The 23,558-nt window shown below is 34.2% G+C and overlaps 1 protein-coding gene across 1 annotated transcript in view; it reads right to left on the bottom strand.

Annotated features, from left to right (window-relative positions):
* Positions 1-15,833: 15,833 nt before the first annotated feature.
* Positions 15,834-23,558, bottom strand: part of SEMA3C (semaphorin 3C) — a 184,608-nt gene continuing 176,883 nt past the window's right edge. The window contains exons 16-18 of the mRNA XM_033088922.1: positions 23,330-23,397; positions 21,037-21,167; positions 15,834-17,155 (exon numbers count right to left, since the gene is read on the bottom strand). Coding sequence (XP_032944813.1) covers positions 16,742-17,155; positions 21,037-21,167; positions 23,330-23,397 — 613 coding nt within the window. The 3' untranslated portion in view covers positions 15,834-16,741. The remainder of the gene's footprint in view (positions 17,156-21,036; positions 21,168-23,329; positions 23,398-23,558) is intronic.

Below are 23,558 nucleotides of genomic sequence, written 5' to 3'. Positions count from 1 at the left end.
TTCTTTTCGATAACCAGTTTTTTAAACTTTGACTAGTGCATCATTGACCTTAATCCTATCCTAATTCAGGTTAAGCCTTAGTGAAAATAATTTGACCTCTTTTTTCCCCAGGGTTTTCAGAATAAGAATACAAAAAATCATATAATTTAATGACGTATTACTATGAAAAATAAACAAAATTAAGTTTCTTCAAGAAAAGTTGTTCATATATTACTAAAAAGAGCCAGGTAATTGTATGCAAGGATAAATTTTATGTTTTTCAAGTCAGCTTCAACTGTCCCAATTGAAGACTGTTTCTAGTTGTTTGCAAAGAAAACGAACACTGGATTTACTGTAAACAATGGAGAGAAAATGAGAAAAAAAATTTAATTCTCTCTTCTTCCAAACTACCTTCATCCTCTCAACCATCAATTGTAAAAATAAAATAGGTCTCGCAACTCCAAGTATGGTTTGCGAACTGTCAGCTTGGGCATCTCCTAGGAGCTTGTCAGAAATGCAGAGCCTCCAGATGAGTCCTAGATCTACTCAGTGAAAAATCGACCTTTTAACAAGGTTCAGAAAGGATTAATACACACATTAAAGTTTGAGAAGCACTGGAATTGAGGAGATAGAGACATGGAAGGGGTAGGGAAGGGAAGGGGCATGGGAGGACTGTCACACGCTGTTGGGTTAGGCCAGAGGTACATGCATTCAGTTGTCAGACCATATGTTGGCTTCTCTAAAACGAATGGCACAACAGAGGACAGACTTGAGCTTTTTTAATGACTTTTTTTTTTCAGATGACGTTTCTACCTCCCTACACCTGTGGATGATTGTTTTACTCCTAGCACCTGTTAAAAAAAGACAGTGATGCTGACAAGATAATTCTTAATGACTGCTGAGAAAACTGGAGAAAGTTGTCATTGTGATCCTGAGGCTGAAGCTCTTCATTTTTTCACCAAGTAAAAAAATGCAGATTAAGGAAAAGCATATTCTCCTTTCATTTTGGCACCATTCTACAATGAGGCCATGTGTAGCTGAGCAAAGCCAAATGAGAATGACCAAAAAAATCTGGTCTAGTTAGACACTAGAACAGACAATTGAACAGCAGCCATCCAAGAAATTGGAATCCCAGAAACTCAAGCTCTTACTTATTTAATGCTGACAGCCAAGAAGAATAATCTGTTTGGTGTTGTGTGCACTATATAACCACATTTCTAGGTCACTTATGTATATGAAAAAAGCACCGCATTGAAAAATAGAACACCTGGCTTATTTGCAAAATGTGTGACCTCTTTATGGATCTCAGTTTTATCATCTGCAAAATGGTTGTGTGTAACCATTGGGACCACCCTGGTCTTCCCACCTGTCCTCATATTTTTCACCGAGAGTAATCTGATCTGTAAAAACCATTAAAAAAAAAAAAATTGCTCTCTGACTCCAGCTGTTTCAATGTGTCCTGACAATGTGTTTCCTTTGTCTTAGATTTTTTTTGAATTCTTAAGCCCTACATTTGTTAAATTTGTCAGAAAGATTTTCTGAACTAAATTGTGCACAGACATTGTGAACAATTCCAGACATGAGCAATATTTTAACCTAATCTTAATCATTGATTTTTCTTGTAACAAAAGTAACATTCTGAGACATTACAGTTGGTACAATTGGTAGTTATTCGAAATTCTGATATGGTAGAATCATGTTATCTGCAGAGACAAACATCTATAAACAGAAAGACAAAGCTGGAAGTCTTCATTTATAGATATTACTTTAATATTTTCTACCAAAAATGATCACCAATATTAAACATCACTTGAGTTTCACAGAGCATCTATGGATATCTCATTGTAATTTAATAGGATATCATAGTTTAGAATAATCTACTTACTCTCTCACTGTTAAGTTTCTTAATATTATTATGCTTTGGTTTCATCATGTGTAAAAAAATGTAAATAATAATAGTATGTGGTTCCTAGGTATGAAATGAGAATTAAACTAGATAATGCATATGAGCAACCATGCCTGGCAATTACTAAGCATCCCACTAATGTTAGCTATATTGTCATTAGTATTTCTTCTTTTATAAAAACCTAAAGCACAAGGCTGGAAATAGTTCAGTGTATTCAATAACTATTCACTTAACCCAAATCTAGATATCAAGGGCCTTGTATGTTTTGACACACGTATGTAATAAGAAGCTAGTCTCAATGTGCTCACTGAGTTATTAAGAAAAGATAAGTGATCATTATTCTCCCACCACTTTAACCTTATTGACTCCTAATGGTATCTTCTCACTTCAAATTCCTTTGAGAATCAGCCAGGGCATCCATCAATCAATCACAGTAAATGTTTGCCTTTGATCTTTCCCTTCTTAATTATACCCTTCACAAAAATAAATAGCAAACCACATTTATTTCACGATTTACTCCTTTCTCTTGCACATACATCTAACTTTATCCTTGTTCTTCTGGAACGTCAACTCGCAGAATCAATCAGTAGATTCTTTTGTGTGTATTCATGTTTCCAACCTCTAAACCTACAGAAGTGTCCTTCTTACTCCACATTAACTTATGTGCATTTCAAACTTCAAAGGCCATTCCATGATCTTCCTGCAACATGAAGCCTTCCCTGATTACTACAGCGTGGCCTCCATTCTCTCAACTCTTACACCTTGGGAGCGATGGGACAAAAAGCGGATGTGGTTTTTCAATCCTAGTCTAGCAACTTGCCAGCTGTGGAAAATCTGAGCTTGCTTTTCCATCTACAAAATGTGTATCATAAGGTGTACCAAATAAGTATTATTGTGGGAATTAGATAAACTAGTGAAAAAATGGGACTTACCTAGCAAACAGAACTCTAATAGAACAAAATAGATATTTGAGTCAGGTTCTCTTGTTGCCCTTGTAATATGGGGTAAAGTACTTGACTATTTTAAATGTTTTTTATTAACCAATACTTTATATTTGTCTTGGCTTACCCTTGGAGAATTTTTAAAAAGATTTTTATTAAAATATAGCTAACATACAATGTTTTATTTATTTCAGGTACACCATAGTTATTCAACATTTATATACCTAAAAAAATCACCATGATAAAAACACAGGAAACACCGTACCACGCTATCACAATATTATTGACTATATTCCCTATGCCTTATATTACATCCCCATGACTTCTTTGTTTTATACCTGGAAATTTGAACCTTTTATTCCCCTGAACCATTTCACCCCTTTCCAATTTTTCAATTACAGCTGACATTCAACAGTATTTTGTATTAATTTCAGATATACAGCATATTTGTTAAACATTTATATAATTTAAGAAGTTATCCTCTTGAATAATCTCGTACCCACCTGGTTATTACTATATTATTGACTATATTCCCTATGCTTTACTTGACATCCCCATGACTATTTTATAACTACCAATTTGTACTTCTTCATCCTTCCACCTTTTCACCCTGTCCCTCAGTCCACCTCCCATTAATCCCCGTGAGAAATCTAGTACCCATCTGACACCATACATGGTTATTACAATATTATTGACTATATTTATTATGCTACACCCTACATCCCCATGACTGCTTTGCAACAACCAATTTGTACTTCTTAATTCCTTCCTCTTTTTCACCCATCCCCCAACCCTCCTCGCATCTGGCAACCATGAAAATGTTCTCTGTAGCTACGAGTTTGTTTCTGCTTTCTTTCTTTGTTTATTTTGTTCTTTAGATTCCACATATAAGCAAAATCATATTGCATCTGTCTTTCTCTGTCTGACAGAACATACTGCACTCAGCACAATACCCTCCAGGTCCATCCATGCCATCACAGATGGCAAGCACATATCTTCTATGGCTAAGCAATATGTACCACCTACCCTTTATCCACTCGTCCATTGATGAACACCCAGGCTGCCTCTAAATTTTGGCCATTGTAAACAACACTGCAATGAACATATGGATGCACACATGCCCTTGAAGTACTGTTTTGGGTTTCTTCAGGTAAATACCCAAAAGTGGGATTACTGGATCCCTCTTTGTCGCTTGGTATAGCCTTTGCTTTAAAGTCTGTTTTGTCTGATATAAGTATTGCTTGTCTCCATTATATTTAGTTCTTTTTCTGGAGGTTTGTTCTGTCTTTTTATTCAGGACATTTTTGTTTTTCTCCCCATTTTGACTACCTCTCTGTGTTTGTTTCTATGCATTAGGTAGGGCTGCTATGCCTCTCGGTCTTAGAGTGGCCTTATGTAGTAGGTGTGCTGTATGGCTCAGTGGTGCAGTTTCCCTGGTTACCAGTGCTGTGTACTCCAGGTGGTGTCTCCTTAGTGTGGGTTGTGCGTACTCTTCTGTTGTAGTTGAGTTTTGATTGTTGTTTGTGCATTAATGGGAGGGTTTGACCCTCAAGTTGATTGGTTGTGAGGACTGGCCATGATTACAGTGAAGGAGCTGTTGTGCAGGGGCTGACCTTACAAAGGAGGATTCACTTTATCAGGTCTCTGGGGCCTGTCATCCTTGGAGGTGACCAGGTGATAATCAGGCTGGGTCCAAAGCTGGCCACTGGGCATGTCAGCCCTGGGGATTCCTTGGAGGCAACCTGCCTCAGACCAAATTCAGAGGAAACCTGTCCCTTGCCCAAGGCCACCTTGCATGAGACACAAAGCAATTTGCAGATAGTCATTGCTCACACTGGGCTTGGTGGTGCCTCGAGGGTCCAAGCTACAAACTGAGGCAGGCTGTCACTAGTACTGGGCTTAGGGATGCTCAGCAAGAGGTACAGGACTTGCCAAAGCCAGATGCTGTTTGTTTGGGTGTTGTGAGCTTTTGAGAAAATTTAAGAAAGTCTGCAGCATGAGCCAAGACTTGCCATTTGTATGGAAAAGCCACTGGAAGTGGCTTGAGTGGGCTCAAAAGTTGGGGATATCAGGGAATCACCAGGGCAGGTTGAAAAATGTTAGCTAGATTGATAGAGGCTCCAATATGGCATCTACCTATGCATTAGGTAGGGCTGCACATTGAGAAAGAGGAGAGCTCAACAAATAAACAATGGCTTCTACCAGGACTTCTCTCTGTGTACCCTCAGGGAGAAGGTACCCTCAGAGAGAAAACCTCCCCTACGGCCCTCACACTGAAGCCAGACAACTCAGGTCCTCCCCATATGTCCCCAGCACCTTTCAAGCAACTCACCCATGCTGGAGCTCAGAGTGAGCGAGTTCATCAGCGAGTTAAGTCTGTGTGTGCGTCCTCTAAGAGGAGCACCTGGGACTCCAGCTGCCGTCCATCTCACTCAGCCACAATCTCTGCTGGTTTTCCCAGCCAGAAGGCATGGGGACTTCTCTCCCTGGCACTGAAACCCTGGGCTGGGAAGTCTGGCACGGGGCTGTGACCCTTCGCTCCTCTGGGGGGAAACTCCACAGCCAAGATATCCTTCCTAATTTTTAATGGTCACACGCGGGTGTGGGACCAGACTGTTCCACATCTCTGCCCCTCCTACCAGTCATGGCTTCTTTGGTATGTCAGTAGTTGTAGGGCTTCGGTTCAACAAGACTTCTGGCAATTCTCAACGATGATTGTTTTACAGTTTAGATGTAATTTTCATGTAGCCTTGAGAGGAGGTAAGCACAGCGTTTACCTACTCCACCATCTTGACCAGAAATCTCCCTTAGAGAATTGAGATGGTGTTATTCATTTCTTATATGAAGGTGGATAGTCGATTTTTAATTATTTGTTGATAAGGTTTACTGAGTGCAAAAGTGGTTGTGGTTTTTGCAATTATTTTTAATTTTAAACTGCAGTTACTTTTGCACCAACCTAATACTTACCATAATGAAAAGTCTATGTATTATCAATCCAATAACTATTTACCTTCTGAAATCTGTATTATAGTACATAGTATTAATTATTCTTTGTTCATTAGATATCAGAGTTTGAAAGGATTTGCTACATACTATCAAAGAGGGGAGGACCCACACGTTTATAAACACCTATTATATGGTCAGCGATGTCTTAGATGTTAGCAATAAAAGTGATTGAAATAAGAAGCTCACAATATTGCGGGCAAGAGACAAAATTAATTAATTAATTAAATGCAATAAAGAGGGGGAAAGCTATAATATAGTATGGATAAGCAAGAAGGAATAAATCAACCTAGGGAAAGAGAAGAAATCCTTACAAAGCTGTGCTTTTTTTCTAAATGAAGTTATCTCAAGGAAGCCTGCAAAAAGGTTTTCATGATTTCTCCTGACAAATTTGAAAAAGGAAAACAATCGCTGACCATCTTGAAAAATGTTAAGCACCCCCTCTGCTCTTCTGTGGCTGTAAAATTTTTTCTTGACTCAAGCTAGTGGTTTTGGTGGTGGTAGTAGTAGAGATGATGCGGGATAATGCTCTTGAAGGAAAGGTAAAGAAATTATTCAGTTATTTATCCCTTGCTCAGATTAATGTTTCATAAATATTTTTATCCACAAGTATCTATAGTTATTCTGAGCCTGAGAAGAAACCTGGATTTGCCTGCATTTTCAAAGCCAGCTTCTGATGAAGCTATCTCAAGGAAGTTGTGCAGAGACCATGTTTTTAGAAACACATAGTTTCCCTTTTTTACATGTCAAAGGAAAGCAGCAATCTTGGGGACAGTCTGTTGTGAGAAGTTGTGATAGTCTGGGAATCACTGCTTCCATGTTGATCCCAGTATCCTAATTAAAGTTCTGAGGTCCAACATAACCTGCATGGTAATTTCACCCTTCTGAAAAAGAATATTTTACCATACACTCCATTCTCTAGGCTGTCTTCATTCACTTAGACAGCTTGTTTCTAAATGCAAGATGAAAGTGCATCACTTCCCTAGTAAATTAAATCAGTATTAAGTAACAGAACCATTAAGGCAGCTGGTCTTTGCAAACAGTTGGTCTTTTAATCATCTCACATTTTATTTTCAGTAAGCTTGTTTATTGTGGACTCTCATCCATAAAAGATTCTTTGCAACCTCAGTTATTTGCAATCCACTGTCCATGTGACCCCAGCCTGTCTTAAAGCATGCACACAACATTGTCCTTAACAGCCCTTGGCTTTTTATCCAAGAGTGTTGTTCTCAGTATTGAAACTGAAGTCACATCCTCCTCTGGATATTAATAGGTAATAAACCCCTGTTCTCACAGTTTCTACATATTCTAGCTCCAGGACCATTTCCAGGACTCTCTTCAAGCTGCCTCTTTCTCTTTTGGTGCACACCATCCCAACAATTCCTCCTCAACCTTAGGGATAAGTACTCTGTCATTTCACCCCTTCCACCTATTTCAAAAGTACACTCCAGAAGGGATTTATTACAAGTTGGTCATACCTCCGTGTGAATGGAAGTCAATACTTAAATCTAGCAGAGTAATGCATGATTTTTAAAGTATGTCTTAGACTCCCAGTTGATCTTTCTGTTTCCTTTGCTTGCAGTCTTGGTCTCAAAGGTCCTCTGAAATACAGCCAGGAATATTTTGTATTGACTGTAACTCACTCAGATGACATGGCTGGCCTCCAGTGGCTTCTATAACCCTTAGAATCAAAGCCTGGTCATCAGGACCCAAATGCCTTGGATTCTCTACCTTTTGTATCCCATCTCATACTTGTCTTTTTTTCCCCTCTCACTTAGATCCAGCCATGAAGGTTTTCTTTTCTTTTCCTCAAGACTGCCAGAATTATTTGAACCCTCAAAACTTTTACCGGTTTCTCCCTTTTCCTGGATCACTGTTTACCCCTGATCTTTGAGTAATTTCCTTGCCTTTTTAAATTTTTCTTCATAGCATGTAACTCAACCTTACCTAGCATATGAATCTTTGCTTATTTGTTTCTTTTCTTCCTCTCTAGAAAGCAGGCTTCACAACAGCAGGGACACCACTTTGTTCCCTGCTGTAACCTCAATGCCTAAAAGACTGTCCGGCACATAGTAAGTGCTAAATAAATATTTGGTGAAATAATTAATAAGTGATATTGCAGCAGGAAAGGCATAGTAATAAAATAGCCAATGTTATCTGATATTCATTTTACATTAGTTAAGTTCTAAGCACCTCAATCTTGACAGTCCCACGAGATTGATATTATCATAACAATCTTTGATCTGTAAAACTAGATAATAGGCAAGTGGGAAAGTAAAATGTAGGCATTCTGACTTCATGGCCTGAACTATATATTACCTAGTATTCTATAAATCATATTACAAAGGCTGCTGTATGTGAATATTTTAAAAGCAGATATTCTTCAGTAAGACTCAAAATACTCTACGGAAGATACTTAAAGTTTGGAGACTCTTTGTATTTCATGCTTTGAAGGCTTTGAAAGTTATATAACTCATGGCAAGCCTCTAAATGTATCAGACTCTCAGTTTAGTCATTTGCAAAGCAGATGAACACATTCTTCAAAAAATCCTGTGTGCACCTCTCTATATAGGAATGCTTACAGAAAATGCTAAATAAATGGTGATTTTTATGGGGATGATAACAGTGACAGTTCTTCTGATGGTGCTGTAACGGTTGATGCTGTGTTTTGCGTCACGCATAGTGCAGCTTCGTTACCAATATGAATTCAGGCATGATTTACCATACCTGGAAGGTTGCCAGGACAGAACTGACAGGAGGCTGTAGCATGGGAAGGTCAAGTTTGCAACACTGGAGATGACAGGTAACATCCAGCACGAATAAATCTAAGCTCCAGGAGAGCCAGCTTCTCCCAAAAACTCTCAGGTTACCCGGTGAATGGAGAAGGAATTCAACTGGAGGAGGAGAGAGCCTGCTCTTGATTTGGGAAAGTAAAATTTTACATTTAAAAATGAAAACCCACAAAGTGCATAACATCGTAATGATCATCAGATTGTCTGCTGTCCAGTGGCAGGGAGGTAAGGCAAATCGGAGCAATAATAATGATAAACTGGCACTGAAACTTCTGAATGAGGCCGAGAGTTTTTATAACAGCACATCCTATGAGCATAAACTAATATAACAATATCTGAATCATGCGACAGGAATATTATAAACACTTTATATATAAATATAATTCCAATCTTTATGACAACCCTACGAAGTACAGAAAGGTTAAGCAACTTTTTCAAGGCCACTCGGTAGGCAAGTAGCTGCTGGGAGTCTGTATTACAAAAAGCATCCTGGAAAATACATGGAGGTGGCTCCATTGAGCCAGGTAACACAGCAAAGCCATGATCGGAAACATCAGTACAAGTAGTGAGAAAAATGACGGTTTCCAAACATTTCTTTAGTAAAATTATGAGAATGTAATCAAATTGTCAGCTTATTAATTAAAATAAATTTTGACAACGATGTAACACATTCTTCAAAAGGTATGTAAATATTTAAATAACAGCATTATAATGAAATTTCTTCCATTATCATTTGACTATATAAGTATATTTGCTCATCCTTTTCATTTCTAAAACCAAAATTTAGAAATAACACTTTGGTTGAAACTTGTTTTATTCTCTCAAGTAAGATTCGTCTGCAGGTAATTTAATTAATGGAAGAAACGGAAGTTCCATCTATCTTATTATATGCATTTTCATTAGTGATTTTCAAAATTTGGAATATATTTATGGACTTTGGCCAGATTTTGGCAATTTATAATCTTAATTTAATCTAAAAGAAAGTGATTAATGCTTTGTTTTATGGTTATGGGATATTTTAAATGAGAATTAAGTACATATACATATTTTTTGCTGCAGAATTGCATGAGAGTAATAATAATAAATGTTTTTAAAATATACTTATTAGGATAAAATTTTGTAGAGCAAGTAGAATAGAAATATGAATAAGGAGAAAAAAGAATAATATAAAATTTATGAATGTTAAATAAGAGCTTATTACTTATTATTTGAAAATATGGTGATGGGTACCAAATTTATACATTTTAATTCAATTCCTGTTATTTTAGAAAGCAATAATAATATATTGTGGTATCTCTAACATAGATAACAATAAAATACAAGAAAATGAGAATAAAAGGTGAGATGAAGTTGAATTATACTTGTAAGATTCTTATATTGTTTTAAAAGAGTGTAATACTGTTTGAAAGTAGACCATGATTACTTATAGATAAATAATCACTAGAACAATCATCAAATATAACACAAAAATATAGCTAAACGATAATACACCAAAAAATGGTATACAAAAACAATATACAAATTACTCAACAAAAAGCAGGAAAGACATAGGATAAACATGAAAGAAATTACAAGATAAAAGAGCTAAACTGAATTATATTGATAATTACTTTAACTGTAAATTAACGAGACAACCAATTAAAAGGCATATATTTAAAGACTAAAAAGAATCTAACTATATTTTTAAAAGATGTACTTAAAATATAAGCAAACATATAATTTGAGTTAAAGTATGGAACAAAGCATACTATGGTGTGACGCTTTATATCACACTGAGTAGATTTTGAAAAAAAAAGAAGAAAAAATTTTGTAATGTTGAGAGAATCAAGTTCATCAAGAACAATAACAGTTTTGTGCATGTACCTTTAAAACTTATATATACATGAGAAGAATCTCGGCAAAAATAAATAAATATAAATACATAAATAAAAAAATTAATAAATAATAAATAATAAATAAATGCACGGCATAGTTTGAGATTTTCTAACAACCTTCAGGATTTGATAAAACAGACCAAGAAAGAAAACATGACAGTACAAATATAAATGATTTGAAAAACATGATTGAACTGTATGATCTGGTTAACACACACTGATTGTTACACCTAACAAATACACGGAGAAAATTTATTAGAATAGACTATACACTGGATACTAAAACATGTCTTAATAAATATTGAAGGCTTTAAATCATTCAGTTTATATCATCTAACTACATGGTATTTAACTAAAAATTAATAGGTACCTGATAGTAAGATATCTGAAACAAATCCCTAGGTATTTGGAAATTTATCAGCATACTTCTAAATAAACCATGGAGCGAGCAAGCAAGCAAGCAAGCAAGCAATAAATAAATAAATAAATAAATAAATAAATAAATAAATAAATAAATAAAGCAATAAAACTGCTTTATTTTAAAACGTTAAAATTCATATCATACTGGTAATTATATCATTTGCAACTACTTAAACAGAATAAAAAAATCAGATGTTAACTTTAGAAATGTGTTAAGGGCCACATAGATTTTCAAAATTCTCTTAGGGGAATACTTGAGTGCCAAAGGGTGAAATCAACTGCTCATGGGACATATTTACTGAATAATCCGCGCCGTCAGAGACCATGGCAATGAAAGGCGAATTTGGGGGAAAGAGCACACAAGGGTTGTGAGTTCTATATTTCTACCTCACTTCCAGGTTTGTGATTGAGAAGTTACAAGATCCTGAAGGGGCGAGTTTGCGTGACTACACACACACACACACACACACACACACACACACACACACACACTCACACACACTCCTAGTAGTTTTAGGTAGGAGCGACACTCGGTTTGTCTTCCAGAACGGTGCAAGAGTAGCAAAAAATTCCTATTTCCCCTAAGTGTGTTTGGATGCAGTGAAAAGTTCAGCCTCTCTGAAAGGACTTTGCATCAGCAACAAGAGACAATTCAGACAACCCTGTGAACTGATGGCAAAGTTTAAATAGAAAAATGATGTCATCATAGATGCCAATATAAATAAGTGAGATCAAATATTAGTTGAACTATTTTGATGCAATCCGAGTAAATGAGGGACAAATGCTTAAATACTTGAAATAGTTTTGCTCTCCTCATGGAAAAATAATAGCATACACTTACTGAACTTTTACTGTATGTCAGGCACTGTAAGAATTCCACATGTATTAACTTATTTAATTCTCACAACTACCACAGGTGATAGATATTATCATAATTTCAATCTTAGAGAAGGCAACGATTCATTAAGAGAGATATAATATTTCCAGGTTATATCATTTATAAGTGGAGAAGCAGGAATGGGAATTTGAAGCAGAAATTGAGATTAATTTTGAAACAATCAAGAAATAGAATATAGCTATTTTGTGGGTTTGTGTGTGCATAATCTGTGGATGCGATAAACATACGAGTATACATGTGTACATAAAACCACCACTAGGACTTCAATGATTGTCCCAAAATGATATGGCTAGATAGCACCTCCTGATTTTTTTGTTTCCCAAGGCTGCTTTTCCTATCCATGAATCAAGTTTACTCTCAACATCAAACCAGTTTACAACTGCCAAATCACATCAACTCAAAAGAAGATACTTTGAAGGTCCAATTTCTCTGTTGGACAAGCCATGCTGTATTCTGTTTGTAGCACTGTTGTTTGTAGTGGAGAAGGAAAGATGATTATAACCCTTCTGCCACACACGCATGCACACAAATCAGCAAAAGGAAAAAGAAAACAAAAAAGAAGTTATAATTTCTTTTTCCTACATAGAATTTAGATACAACATTATGAAAGGACCTAAGAAAATAGGAAATTCCTTTTACTCATTAAACCCTTCATGGGCCAAGGATTGTATGTAAAATGAAAAATATCCAGAGAAACAATAGGAATGATTTTTATTCTTACAATAATTTCATCATATATCTATTTTGCCATGAAGAAAGTATGATGTTTTTGATCTCATAAAATGTTTGGATATTTTTTAGTATAAATAATTCAGAGGAAAAGAAAACATTTTAGTAATAAAATTCACCCTGCTTTTGTACTTGTGGGTTGAGAGGTAACTTTACATAGAATAAACAGTTTTAATATGTTTGTTATAATGTCATTCTTTAATAGCACTTTATGTACATAACACTCAAGCATGGCAACATAATAGCCTTGAGAAATACACAATCCAAACTGTGTGGAAAGTATTATTTTATGAGGTGAATAGACAAAGGCATTAGTCAGTAGAAAGAAGATGGCATTTGTTTTTTAATCTTGAAGCTAGTTCTTCCAATTCTCAATACCTGTGCACTATGAAAGTATCCTTGTGATGTAACTATAAAAATTGAAATATATGTATACCGGGGGCCCCTTGGGAAAAACATTATATTGGCAATAAAGTTCACCAAATGGCATATACACGGAATTTGTTGCAATTGGTTTTGATTCTGCAAAGGGGATTGCATTCTTGTGCAAAAGGTAATTGGATAAAAGGATGTTGGGATAAATGAAGAAAAATAATAAAAATACTTTCCATGATAGTCTTCAGCAGCTTTGTCATCATGCATAAAATTCAATGAAATTAGCAAGCCTCTTGCTAAGTAAACATTTTTACTTATTTAGTCTGCTTATTTCCTTGTCTAGACTTAAGATTTTTACAGGCTTCTCTATGTTTCAAAACAAAGTCCCTTGACTTTAACTAGAAGAATAGATATAGAAAACTGTCACCTTTTTCTTACATTTTTTTCTCTTAGGTAGGAGTCATAAAGCACAAGAGATGCATTAAAATTCTAAGGAATATATTCAAATTATTTTAAATTTAAAAGGTTAAGTTGAAATATAAGCAAGGGAATTAGGGAGAAAAAATTTAGGAAGGAGTATAGAATCCTCAGATTGGAAGATTTGCTGAGATAAATTTCAATTTATGTTGTTTATTTTTTTCTCCACTCCCATTACCACAGATTGAAAGACTAGAAATAAATGAAATCTCTAATAATTGTCATTCAAATGTATAAGCAGAATTATGAGTTAACCTGGGGCTCTCTTCTCTTCACTTTCATAAAGGCACATTTTACCTGGTAAGGTGTTATCTGATCCACTGACTGTAGACTTCCCAGCCTAGATCACTGGCGTTTAAACTTGACAAAGAATACAATGGAAAGATTCCTTCCAATTCTAGCAATATGTCAGTTTCTAAATAAAGAAAATATTAAGACATTTATTGGATACTTAATATATAATATGCTCTGTCCTAATACTTTACTGAGATGAATTTGGGCAGAGAAGTAAGGCAGAAAGAGATTTGCTAACGTCCCCATATCCAGGCTCTAAAGGCCACTCTTCAACTATACTTATTTTCCCCACTCTTGACACAAAAAGTCTGAGTAACTGTCTACAGACGTGAGGGGAGGTACAATGCTTCTTATAGAGAAAACAAATAGAAATTTTCTTGCGTATGTGTACAACATGGAAATACACATAATAACTGATAACTTTGGCTGCCTCTGGGGTTAGGATTGGGATAAATGAGGGATAGTGGTAGAAGGAGAGGTTTTCATGTACATTTTTCTGGAATGTTTTGTATTTTGAAATATCTACATGCATTACTTTCACAAAAATAAATAAAACTTAGAAAAAGCCAATTATAAGACTCAGTAGATTCTATCAGTCAAGAAGCAATTGTCAACCGAATATTAAAAAGGAAAGTTAAAGACATACTTGGGGAATTCAGTATGTTTTATTTTTCCAGGCAAATGCTTTATTCAATATCCAATTAAATATTAATGTGCTAACTACATTTAGTTTATTTTCTTACACCGAGTTAACATTCACTGTTAATGACAGTTTCATCATGCTAAAATCTATTCACAAACCTACACTTTGAAAAAAAAGTGCTTTTCTGGAAAATGTTATGTACAATACAAATGGAAAACATATTATTAAGTCATCGAATTGTCAAACGATACAAAATAAAACCAACCAACCACCAACATTCAGTATATGTTAACAATATTTTTAAGAAGAAGAACATTTTCTTTACATTTGGCAGTTCTGTTCAAGAAGGAGTTCTATAATTTTAAAAGATACGTAATAAAAGTATATACAATTTAATAATGTTCAAAATAAAAGGCATTAAATAGCACAAATAATATTACAAAACTAAACACGCTTATCATCTATCAGTTTGGGTTTACACGAAGCAAGCCAAGGGGTCCTATGTAGTTTCCCCTATCATCTGACTCTAAAACAACTGTACTTTAAACTGTACTCTGATCATAGACTAGATTGGCCATACACACAGCAGATGGTTTTGGTTTTACACACAGTTCTATTTGTGCACATAGAAGAGAAATAAAGAGGTTTAATTACACCCTTTAAGCTGGCAAACTGTATAATAAATTGCTTTAAAGACTGTTTATAATCATACACATTTGCAACAATAGCTTTTAATCAATAGCTTAAAAAAATGAATCCTATGTTGTGTTTGAACTATTTTTTCCCCATTGAGGCCTCTTCTTATTATAATTTATCCCCACTTAAATAAGTAATCATATTCTTAGATTCTAATCAATGGTTACACATTCATTTTGAAAATGACTTTAGTTCTTGAAGCTTTATACTGCAGTGCTTGAAAAGGTGATATATCTACCTTGATTACCTTCTTCATGGATTAACTACAAATAAAACTTTTATACTAAATTTTGATTAGGTATCTGATGTAATTTGTTTGCAACTGCAAACATGAAAATATCTTTAATGATACATAAAATGAAAGAGCAAAAGTTGTGTTTTAAAAGAAATATGAAAATATGTAGAAATTATTCATATTTCTTCCATCTAATTGTCATTTAGAGTACAAAACTTAATATTAAATTATTTTAATAAAATGATCCAAACATACAATTAGAAGATAATTATTTTATTAATCACAAAACTTACCACATTTGTATTCACAGAGCGGTGAACATAAGGTTACCAACATTCTTTTAAAAGAATGTCTATTTTTGTTCAGATTAGATTTTTTTCATGTCTCCACAAAATGAACACACAAAAGATCATTAAAAATTAACTAATGACTTAAAAATCAATATGATAGCTCAGGTTGGTAAACAAAAAATGTGAATTAATCATCAAAATTAATTATTAAAGTTATAAATTGTTAATAAAATTCTATTTTCTACTGTCTTTTTTCCATTTTGATGGTTTCACCCCTCTTATACAAGTTTGATATTTCAAAAAATTTTTCTTATCTTGTTTAATTTGCCACATAGACTAAAAATTTAGAACACAGTAATCAATTAAACAGTATATTATATTCTCTAAGTCTAGAATAACTTAAATAACTTCCAAAAAAGAAAGTGTTTTTGTTTGGAAGATGATAAAATAAAAATATAAACTTAAATGCTTCACTGACATAACTCCAATCAAAGATGTTTATGGTGAGGATCATTCATTTTATCTTGCTGAAACAAGGGAACAAAGATCAATGACAGATACCAGCAACTGACAATTTTTACAAACTCAAAATAATCAATAACATATTTCACTGGAAGCATACAAACTCCTCGTTTTCTCGTTATGCATCACTTGTGTTTTGTACAGCTGTTAGACGCTCTCTTCCTTGTCTTTTCTCTATTCTACATTTCTTTGACAGCTACTCAGTCACATGCACTTATACGACTTTTATACAACTTTTACTATGTAAAAGTTGTAAAGTTAGTATTTGTTTTCATATGTAAAAATCAGTGACAATTAGAAATCTAAACCCTTAAATCAAGGAAGGAAGATCACAGGGTTATGGCCCTTGTTCAATTAATTAAGGGATGTCAGAATTCTAGTTTTATAGTCGCCGTATTGATTTTGAAGGAAAGGTAAAGATATAAATAAAATCTGGGTTAATTTAAATATTTCTCTGCACCATGAGGACCATGACATGTCTAGAGCTAGTCAATATCATACAAGAAAATGCATGCTCATTTCAGTTCATGTAACGTTCACTTTAGGAGTGTGTAACCAACTTTCTGAGGAATTTCCCATGGGTAAAGAACAAGACTCTTTGTTCAAAATTTGATCATTGAAGAGCGACCACGTGCTACTGGAAGCACAAGCCCCACGTAAGGAAACATTATGACTCTGGCAACTGATTCCTCCTGTTTCTACTTTTCCGGCTGTTGATGAGAGCCTTTAACTTGCCATAGTCCCCTCTCATCTTCTGGGCTTCTTCTCCCTGTTGATGTTGCTGTCGAGTGTCTTTGCAGTACTGATTAATCATCTGCATTTCTGAGTGGCTAAATGCCCCCATAATGTCTTTCGGGTGGAAGGGTAAAGCCCTCACGGAGCTGGCCCAGGTCCACGGGGACCATTTGTCTGTTACAACAGCCACCATTTCAGAATCTAAAACTTTAAAGTTGATCTTGGCTATGGTCTGCTTGAAGCTGTTTTCTGTTGCAATGCAGTGATACAGCCCTTGGTCAGAATCCTGAATGGAGCGGATCAGGAGTCCTTGGGAAGTGGCTATGATTCGTTCATTCAGCTTGACCTAAAAGAGAGATATCAAACCCAACTGTGCATCTTCTAAAAAGAAATGGCCAATATATGCAGAGTACTCTTGACTCAAACACATTTGACAAACGCATGAAACATTTATCAACTTCCTTTTTAAGAACTAGGCACAGATTCTTAGTCAGCCCCATTGCTTTCTTTTGCTCAGGAGATCTTGTCTCAAGGATTCTGAATCTACTAACAAGAGGGTGAAGTTATCACTCACATTGCCAAAGATAGCTTAAAGTGCATTCCCTTTGGATACAAGTAGTTTCTCCATGTATGAGAACAGAATTTTAGTTGCTTTTGGAATGTGACTCACAGTCAACATGTATAGCAAATAAATTCTACGTATAATTTAAAATATATATTTCATCCTGGAGTTCTTGCCTTTTATAGTGACAAAAATACTTATTAGTAAAAACATGAAGCCACAATTAAAGGGTTGAATTTTACCTTTTGTAATGAATGAATGAATATTTAACTAACTGAAAATTATATAAGCAGAGGCAGAGTTTTGAACATTATCATGGGCTTTTTCCAATTACCCATACAAAAGAATCACTAAAAATAAGCTGGAATGTTATTGTCATGTGAGTCTTCTAAGTGGTTTTACTTTCTAAGGAAAGACAGTAAAAAGCTATGAGGTTAATATTTAATTACTTTACAGGTTTATACTGAAACAAACAAACAAACAAACAAACAAAAAATATCATTTGCTGGATATCAGATAAATACTGGAAATCCATCTTCTTTATGGTTCCAGCTACAGTATTGTCAATGAACAGATAAAAAACCTAAGTGGTAAGAATTTTCTTGACATGTATACTCTGGAATGCTCTTTCACTGAGGAAAAAGGAAAGCTGACCCAAATTAATATAAAGGAATGCATGGGAAATGTTTTTCTAAATAGTAAATTTCTGTGTAAATGTATATTTTATTATTAATAAAATCCAAATAAAAGATAGGTTCTTTTAGATAAAAAGTAATCCATACAAAAGCACAAAAAGGAAAAGTATAGTATTGAAATACAGACAGTAGAACGGAAGTAGAAAAGAGAGATCAGGAGGAAGTAAAGATTAAAATATATAAAGCAAAATTTTGATGTTAATGTAATTTTTAAACTTTAAGTGTGACTCAGAAATAGTTTAAATGTAGAAATACATTCATAAATGAAAAAAAAAGAAAACCTTTCCTATTTGTGCAAAATTGTGGAAAACTTTGGAAGTCAATTTGATAATATCCATATAACGTGTATATAACATATATAATATTTGGTGCAGAAATTTCAATTATAGGAATTTATATAGAATATATACTCTCACAAGTATGCATATATTCATTTGCATGATGTTTTTGATAAGAGGAAAAACAGGAAAAAAACCTAACCAATCAATAGCTTTAAAAAACTTAAGGTACATTCATATAATGGAATACTGTGCAATCAAGAAAAATGAGGTAGTTCCACAAGTACTGATATTGAAGTAAGTATGTGTGTATATGTATATGTGGGGGGTATAGGAGAATTATGGAAACTGGGAAAATATTTGGAGGAATATATAATGATCAATACGTAATTTTGGTAGCCTTATACTCTGTAAAGTAGGAATAAGTATTAAAGTGAAGGGGATTAGGGCTTTTACTTTTTTACTTTATAAGCTATTCATTGCTATTCACTGTATAAGCTATTTGGGTTTTTCTCTGAGTTTTTGCCATTTGCCTTACTTTTGTGTTTGAAGTTCAGTATTTATATATTATTAACATGAGAAATAAGTGTATGTTTGCCTAAACTAAGGAAGAATGAGGATAAGGTCAATAAAATGTTAATAGCATATTCAACTAAATTAAAAATGAGTGGACTTGTGTTTTGCTTAAATTCGGGACAAAACAGATTTTATCATTATATTAGAGTTTTTCATAATCATAAATTAAAGAATTCTTATGTTTTTGAAATTGGAAAAAAATCAAGATAGTAATATTTGAGTCTCCACCTTCTTGAACATTCTGAAATAGAACATTAGAGTTATTACAAAAGAGATTTGATTCATAAGACATTCCATTTTAAATTGTGTTTATTAATTTCTGTGTCATATATTCATGGATATATATATATATATATATTTAATTTTAAATAGAAATTATATTCACTTATTGTATATTATTCTATCGAACGTTTTACTGAATAAAAGAAAGGCATTTGATCCTTGTTAGATAATCCCTTGTCTGGGTTTTATATTTCCCATTCACATACATACATACAGACTTTCTGAGGAAGGACGGTTCATGTCAATGTATCATGTTCTAGCCTAAGAACTCCATTTCTGTGTGATAATCATCATCAAACATTATGACTTCTACCCCAGGTTAATTAGTAAGGCAATTATTATTATAGTCCACAAATATTCAAAAAAAAATTAAAATTAACTAGACTATAGAAATTTCAAGACTTCTTTGATGATAGATTTTGTAGCAAAGAAAATAGATACCAAACCATTTCATTAATGAAAAAATAAACTAAAATTAGTATCATAGAATTCTGGGGCAAGAAGGGGTCCTGAAGTTCATCTAGCTCATAGTTTCTCCAGATAGTTAAATCCTTCTTATACAAGTGGTCATCGGTCTATGTTTTAAAATTTTAGTGATAGGGGACACAAATTTCCTAAACAGCTCATAACATCTTTGGATAGGCAGGTGTGAGCATTAGAAAGTATTTTTTCATCCGGAGCCAACATCTATTTCGGTAACTTTGATGTAATGTCTATGGTCTATAGCTTGGGACGTATTCTTTCTACGTACCCCTAATTAACTTAATACACAGTATCAAAACGGCTGACAACATAAATGAAGGAGGCTCCATTTTCCCCTTTCCTCCATCAGACTTTTTGATGTACTGCTAATAGCAATACATTTTAGAGTACTCGAAGGCAATATATGTGTATATACACTATATATATATATATGTATATGTGTATATATGCACAGATATATATATACACATATATATACACATATATACATATATATATACACACACATATACACATATATATACACATGTGTATATATATATATATATATCTGTGTGTGTGTGTATATATATATATATATATGTATATTATATATTTCTTCTTCCTGTCATTTATCGGGACACTGTGGCATCAACATAATGGAATTCATTATTTACAATATTTTACCCTTTGCCTCTTTACATTTCCCTTTTAAAAACAGCTCTTTCCAATCAGCAAAAGGTTAATGTAAGTGTCCTTTTATTTGAAAATCTAGAGTTTTTTTCCATGTCACTACATAAAAGTAAGTACTCCAAAAACCAAAATAAATAAATAAATAAACGTCAGATGGTCTCACAAATAATGGTTCCATATATTACCTAACCGAAACCCGAGAGTTATGAATAATAAAGCAATGGAAACAGATTACCATACAGCAGAAAAATGCTGTTTCCCATAAAGGTTATAGTTTAGTGTAATTTCTTGCTGAGGAAAATTGAACTTTATTATGTTTTTTAAAAGCCCCTTTTATCTTGTGAATCACACAAAGGTGCTGTTGTATGAGAACTTGGCTTCTGGATTTGCACACATCTTGTTTCTTTTACAAATGCTTCCTCACATCAATCCCTCGTCTGAGCGCCCAAGCTCTTGTTTCAATCACCGTGTTACAGAGGTGAGCTGGCAGAGAGGATTTCTAATTAATCCATCAACTGTACGGACAAAGGATTTTACAGAAGTTGGCACTTGTCATCCCAAAGACATAAAAGGATGTTCATATGCCTTTCTTTTTCCTTGGATCTGAACCGCACGGGGGGATGATGAGGTAATGCTCTTTCCAAAGCCCTGACTGATTGCTGCTGTGCCCATCACTCACCTCTTTCCTCCTGTCTTTGTCTTTCTGTAATAACCACTTGATAGATGCTTGAGGAGACTTGGGGGCACACTCAAGGAAAGTGGTGTTATTTTTTACTCCATACTGAACAATTTCAGCTGCATTTCTATATGCTGAAAAGCAAAAAAGAAGAGAGAGAGACAGAAAGAGAGAGAGAGAAACAGAATCAAAGATATTTAGAGCATATTCTTCTTTACGAATGCTTATTTTTCTATAAAATTGCAATCAGTTATGGCAGCCTCCAAAAGGCAATCTTAACCATTTAACAAGCAAACTATTACACATTGATTACCCGTTTTGTTTAATCTAAAGGGAAGGAGAGCACGACATAGGGAATCAGTATTTATTCAAGAATCACTCTATACCAAAGAATAGAGGTATAATAGTAACAGGAACGCATGTAATGCAACTTTGACAAGATCCTTGTGAATCAGGTTTCCTCAGCTTTTCAGAGCTGAGCAGACTGAATCTGGGAGTTTTGAGGAAATAAACATCAGGAAAAGGCAGAAAGCAAGGTGAGACCTCAGTGGGATGCAGTGGTTGAGAATACAGGCTTTAAAATCAGAGTTACCTGAGGTAAAATCCGGACTTCACCACTACTGGCTATGTAACCTGAGGGAAATTACTTGATCTCTCAGTGTTTTCAGTTTTACTTGTGCCTAACCCACAGATTGCTATATTTTCACACAGCTTCTCTCCTGAATTTCTTAAGTTAGGAAAGGCATTTAGTATAATCTTGTGGTAGCTTAGACATGGACAGAATACTCATTTATAAAGTGGGAATAAAAATAGACCCTACTTTAGTATAATTTCTCGAGCAGTAAGTGAGATAATCCATAAAAAAAGCATTTAGCTCAGGTTCTAACACAAAATCAACATCAATGTTTGTTCATTGTTATCTTAACAGCCAATATTGCTACCAGTATGACTACTGCGACAATGAATGAGAACTGATACACAGATTTATAAAATACTCAGTAAATAGAGAAATGGTAACCTGGATTTGTTCCCTCAGTTAGATGTATGGAAAAATTAAGCAAAGGTGTCCTAATTTTGTCCTTGTAGTTGGTGTAGGTAGTAACAAGAATCCTATTCCTAACTAAAAAAGATAAATAAATAAATAAATAAATAAATAAATAAATAAATAAATAAATAAATAAATAAATAAATGTCAGACTCAAAAAGATTATTAATAGAAATCTCAGTGTAATTTGTTAACAACAGTACATCTATAGCACCGTGGTGAACCAGGAGGAAGTTCTGCCTGGGGACATTTCTGGGGGAGTTGAGGTGGCATGAGGGGATGAGTGAGGAAAAGTGTAATAATATGGTGTCTCCGTGTGAGGATGGGAAGTAAGGGATTAGATTAATTTTAAGATGCAAGACCGGATTGTCAAAAGTGTATAAGTATATGGAATGGTTATAAATTGTAAAATCAAGGCACTGTGCAGTATTATTCACAAGAGATAAAAGGTGGAAGCAACCCACGTGCCCAGAGATGGATGAATGGATAAAAAAAAAAAATGTGATACACACACACACACACACACACAATGGAATATTTTTCCACCTTGAACAGGAGAGAAATTCTGATATATGTTATAACATGAATGAACCCTGAGAAAGACATTATGCTAAGTGAAATAAACTAGTTCCAAAATGACAAACATTGTTTGATTCCACTTATATAAGGTGTTTAGAGTAGTCAAGTTCATAGACACAGAAAGTAGAATGGTGGTTGCCAGCAGTTCAGGAAGGCAGAAGAGTGTTAGTGTTTAATGGGTATAGAGTTTCACTTTGGGAGGATGAAAAAGTTCTGGAGATGGATGGTGGTGCCTGTTGCACAGCAATGTGAATGGACTTAATACTACAGAACCGTAAATGTTAAAATGATTAAAATAGCAAATTTTATGTTATGTACATTTACCACAATAAAAAACAAGCAAAGTGCTATTCTGTTAGTTCTTAATAGTAAATTTAAAAGAGTATTTTTTTCTTCAAAAAGAAAATAATAGCTAAGAAAATCTGTAATTGAAAGACCTACTAACTACATACCAAGGTATCTGTGTTTCTAGACATGTTTTTCACAGTTCTCAGTGTACATACATACAAATGATATTTAATTTTTAATAACCATATATAAATAACAAGAATTTTATAGTGAATCTTTGCTTAAAATAAAATACTTGAATTTATTATGACATTTCCTTTACTGAAATGTGATACGGAGCATTGCTACTATTTAGCAAGTTTGACCATTGCTCACTTTTAATACCTTTTAGATTAAATCCTCTGCATTGAGTCAGTGGATTTCCATGTCTCACATCTTGTCTTCGGCTCCTCCTGTAAGTACAGAATTATACATAAGTGACTTAGAATTAACATCGCCAATTACACTATATTTAAAAGACAGCATTTTAAATTTTACAATCCTTTGATTGCCTAAGTTTTTATAGAGAAAAGAGGTGCAATTAACTGATATTTCTTGTTCAAAACCTCAATAA

The sequence above is a fragment of the Rhinolophus ferrumequinum genome, chromosome 20, assembly GCF_004115265.2.
Source record: "Rhinolophus ferrumequinum isolate MPI-CBG mRhiFer1 chromosome 20, mRhiFer1_v1.p, whole genome shotgun sequence".
NCBI lineage: Eukaryota > Metazoa > Chordata > Mammalia > Chiroptera > Rhinolophidae > Rhinolophus > Rhinolophus ferrumequinum.
The sequence above is the reverse complement of the archived record's forward strand: the minus strand, read 5'-3'. Positions and strand labels throughout refer to the sequence as shown.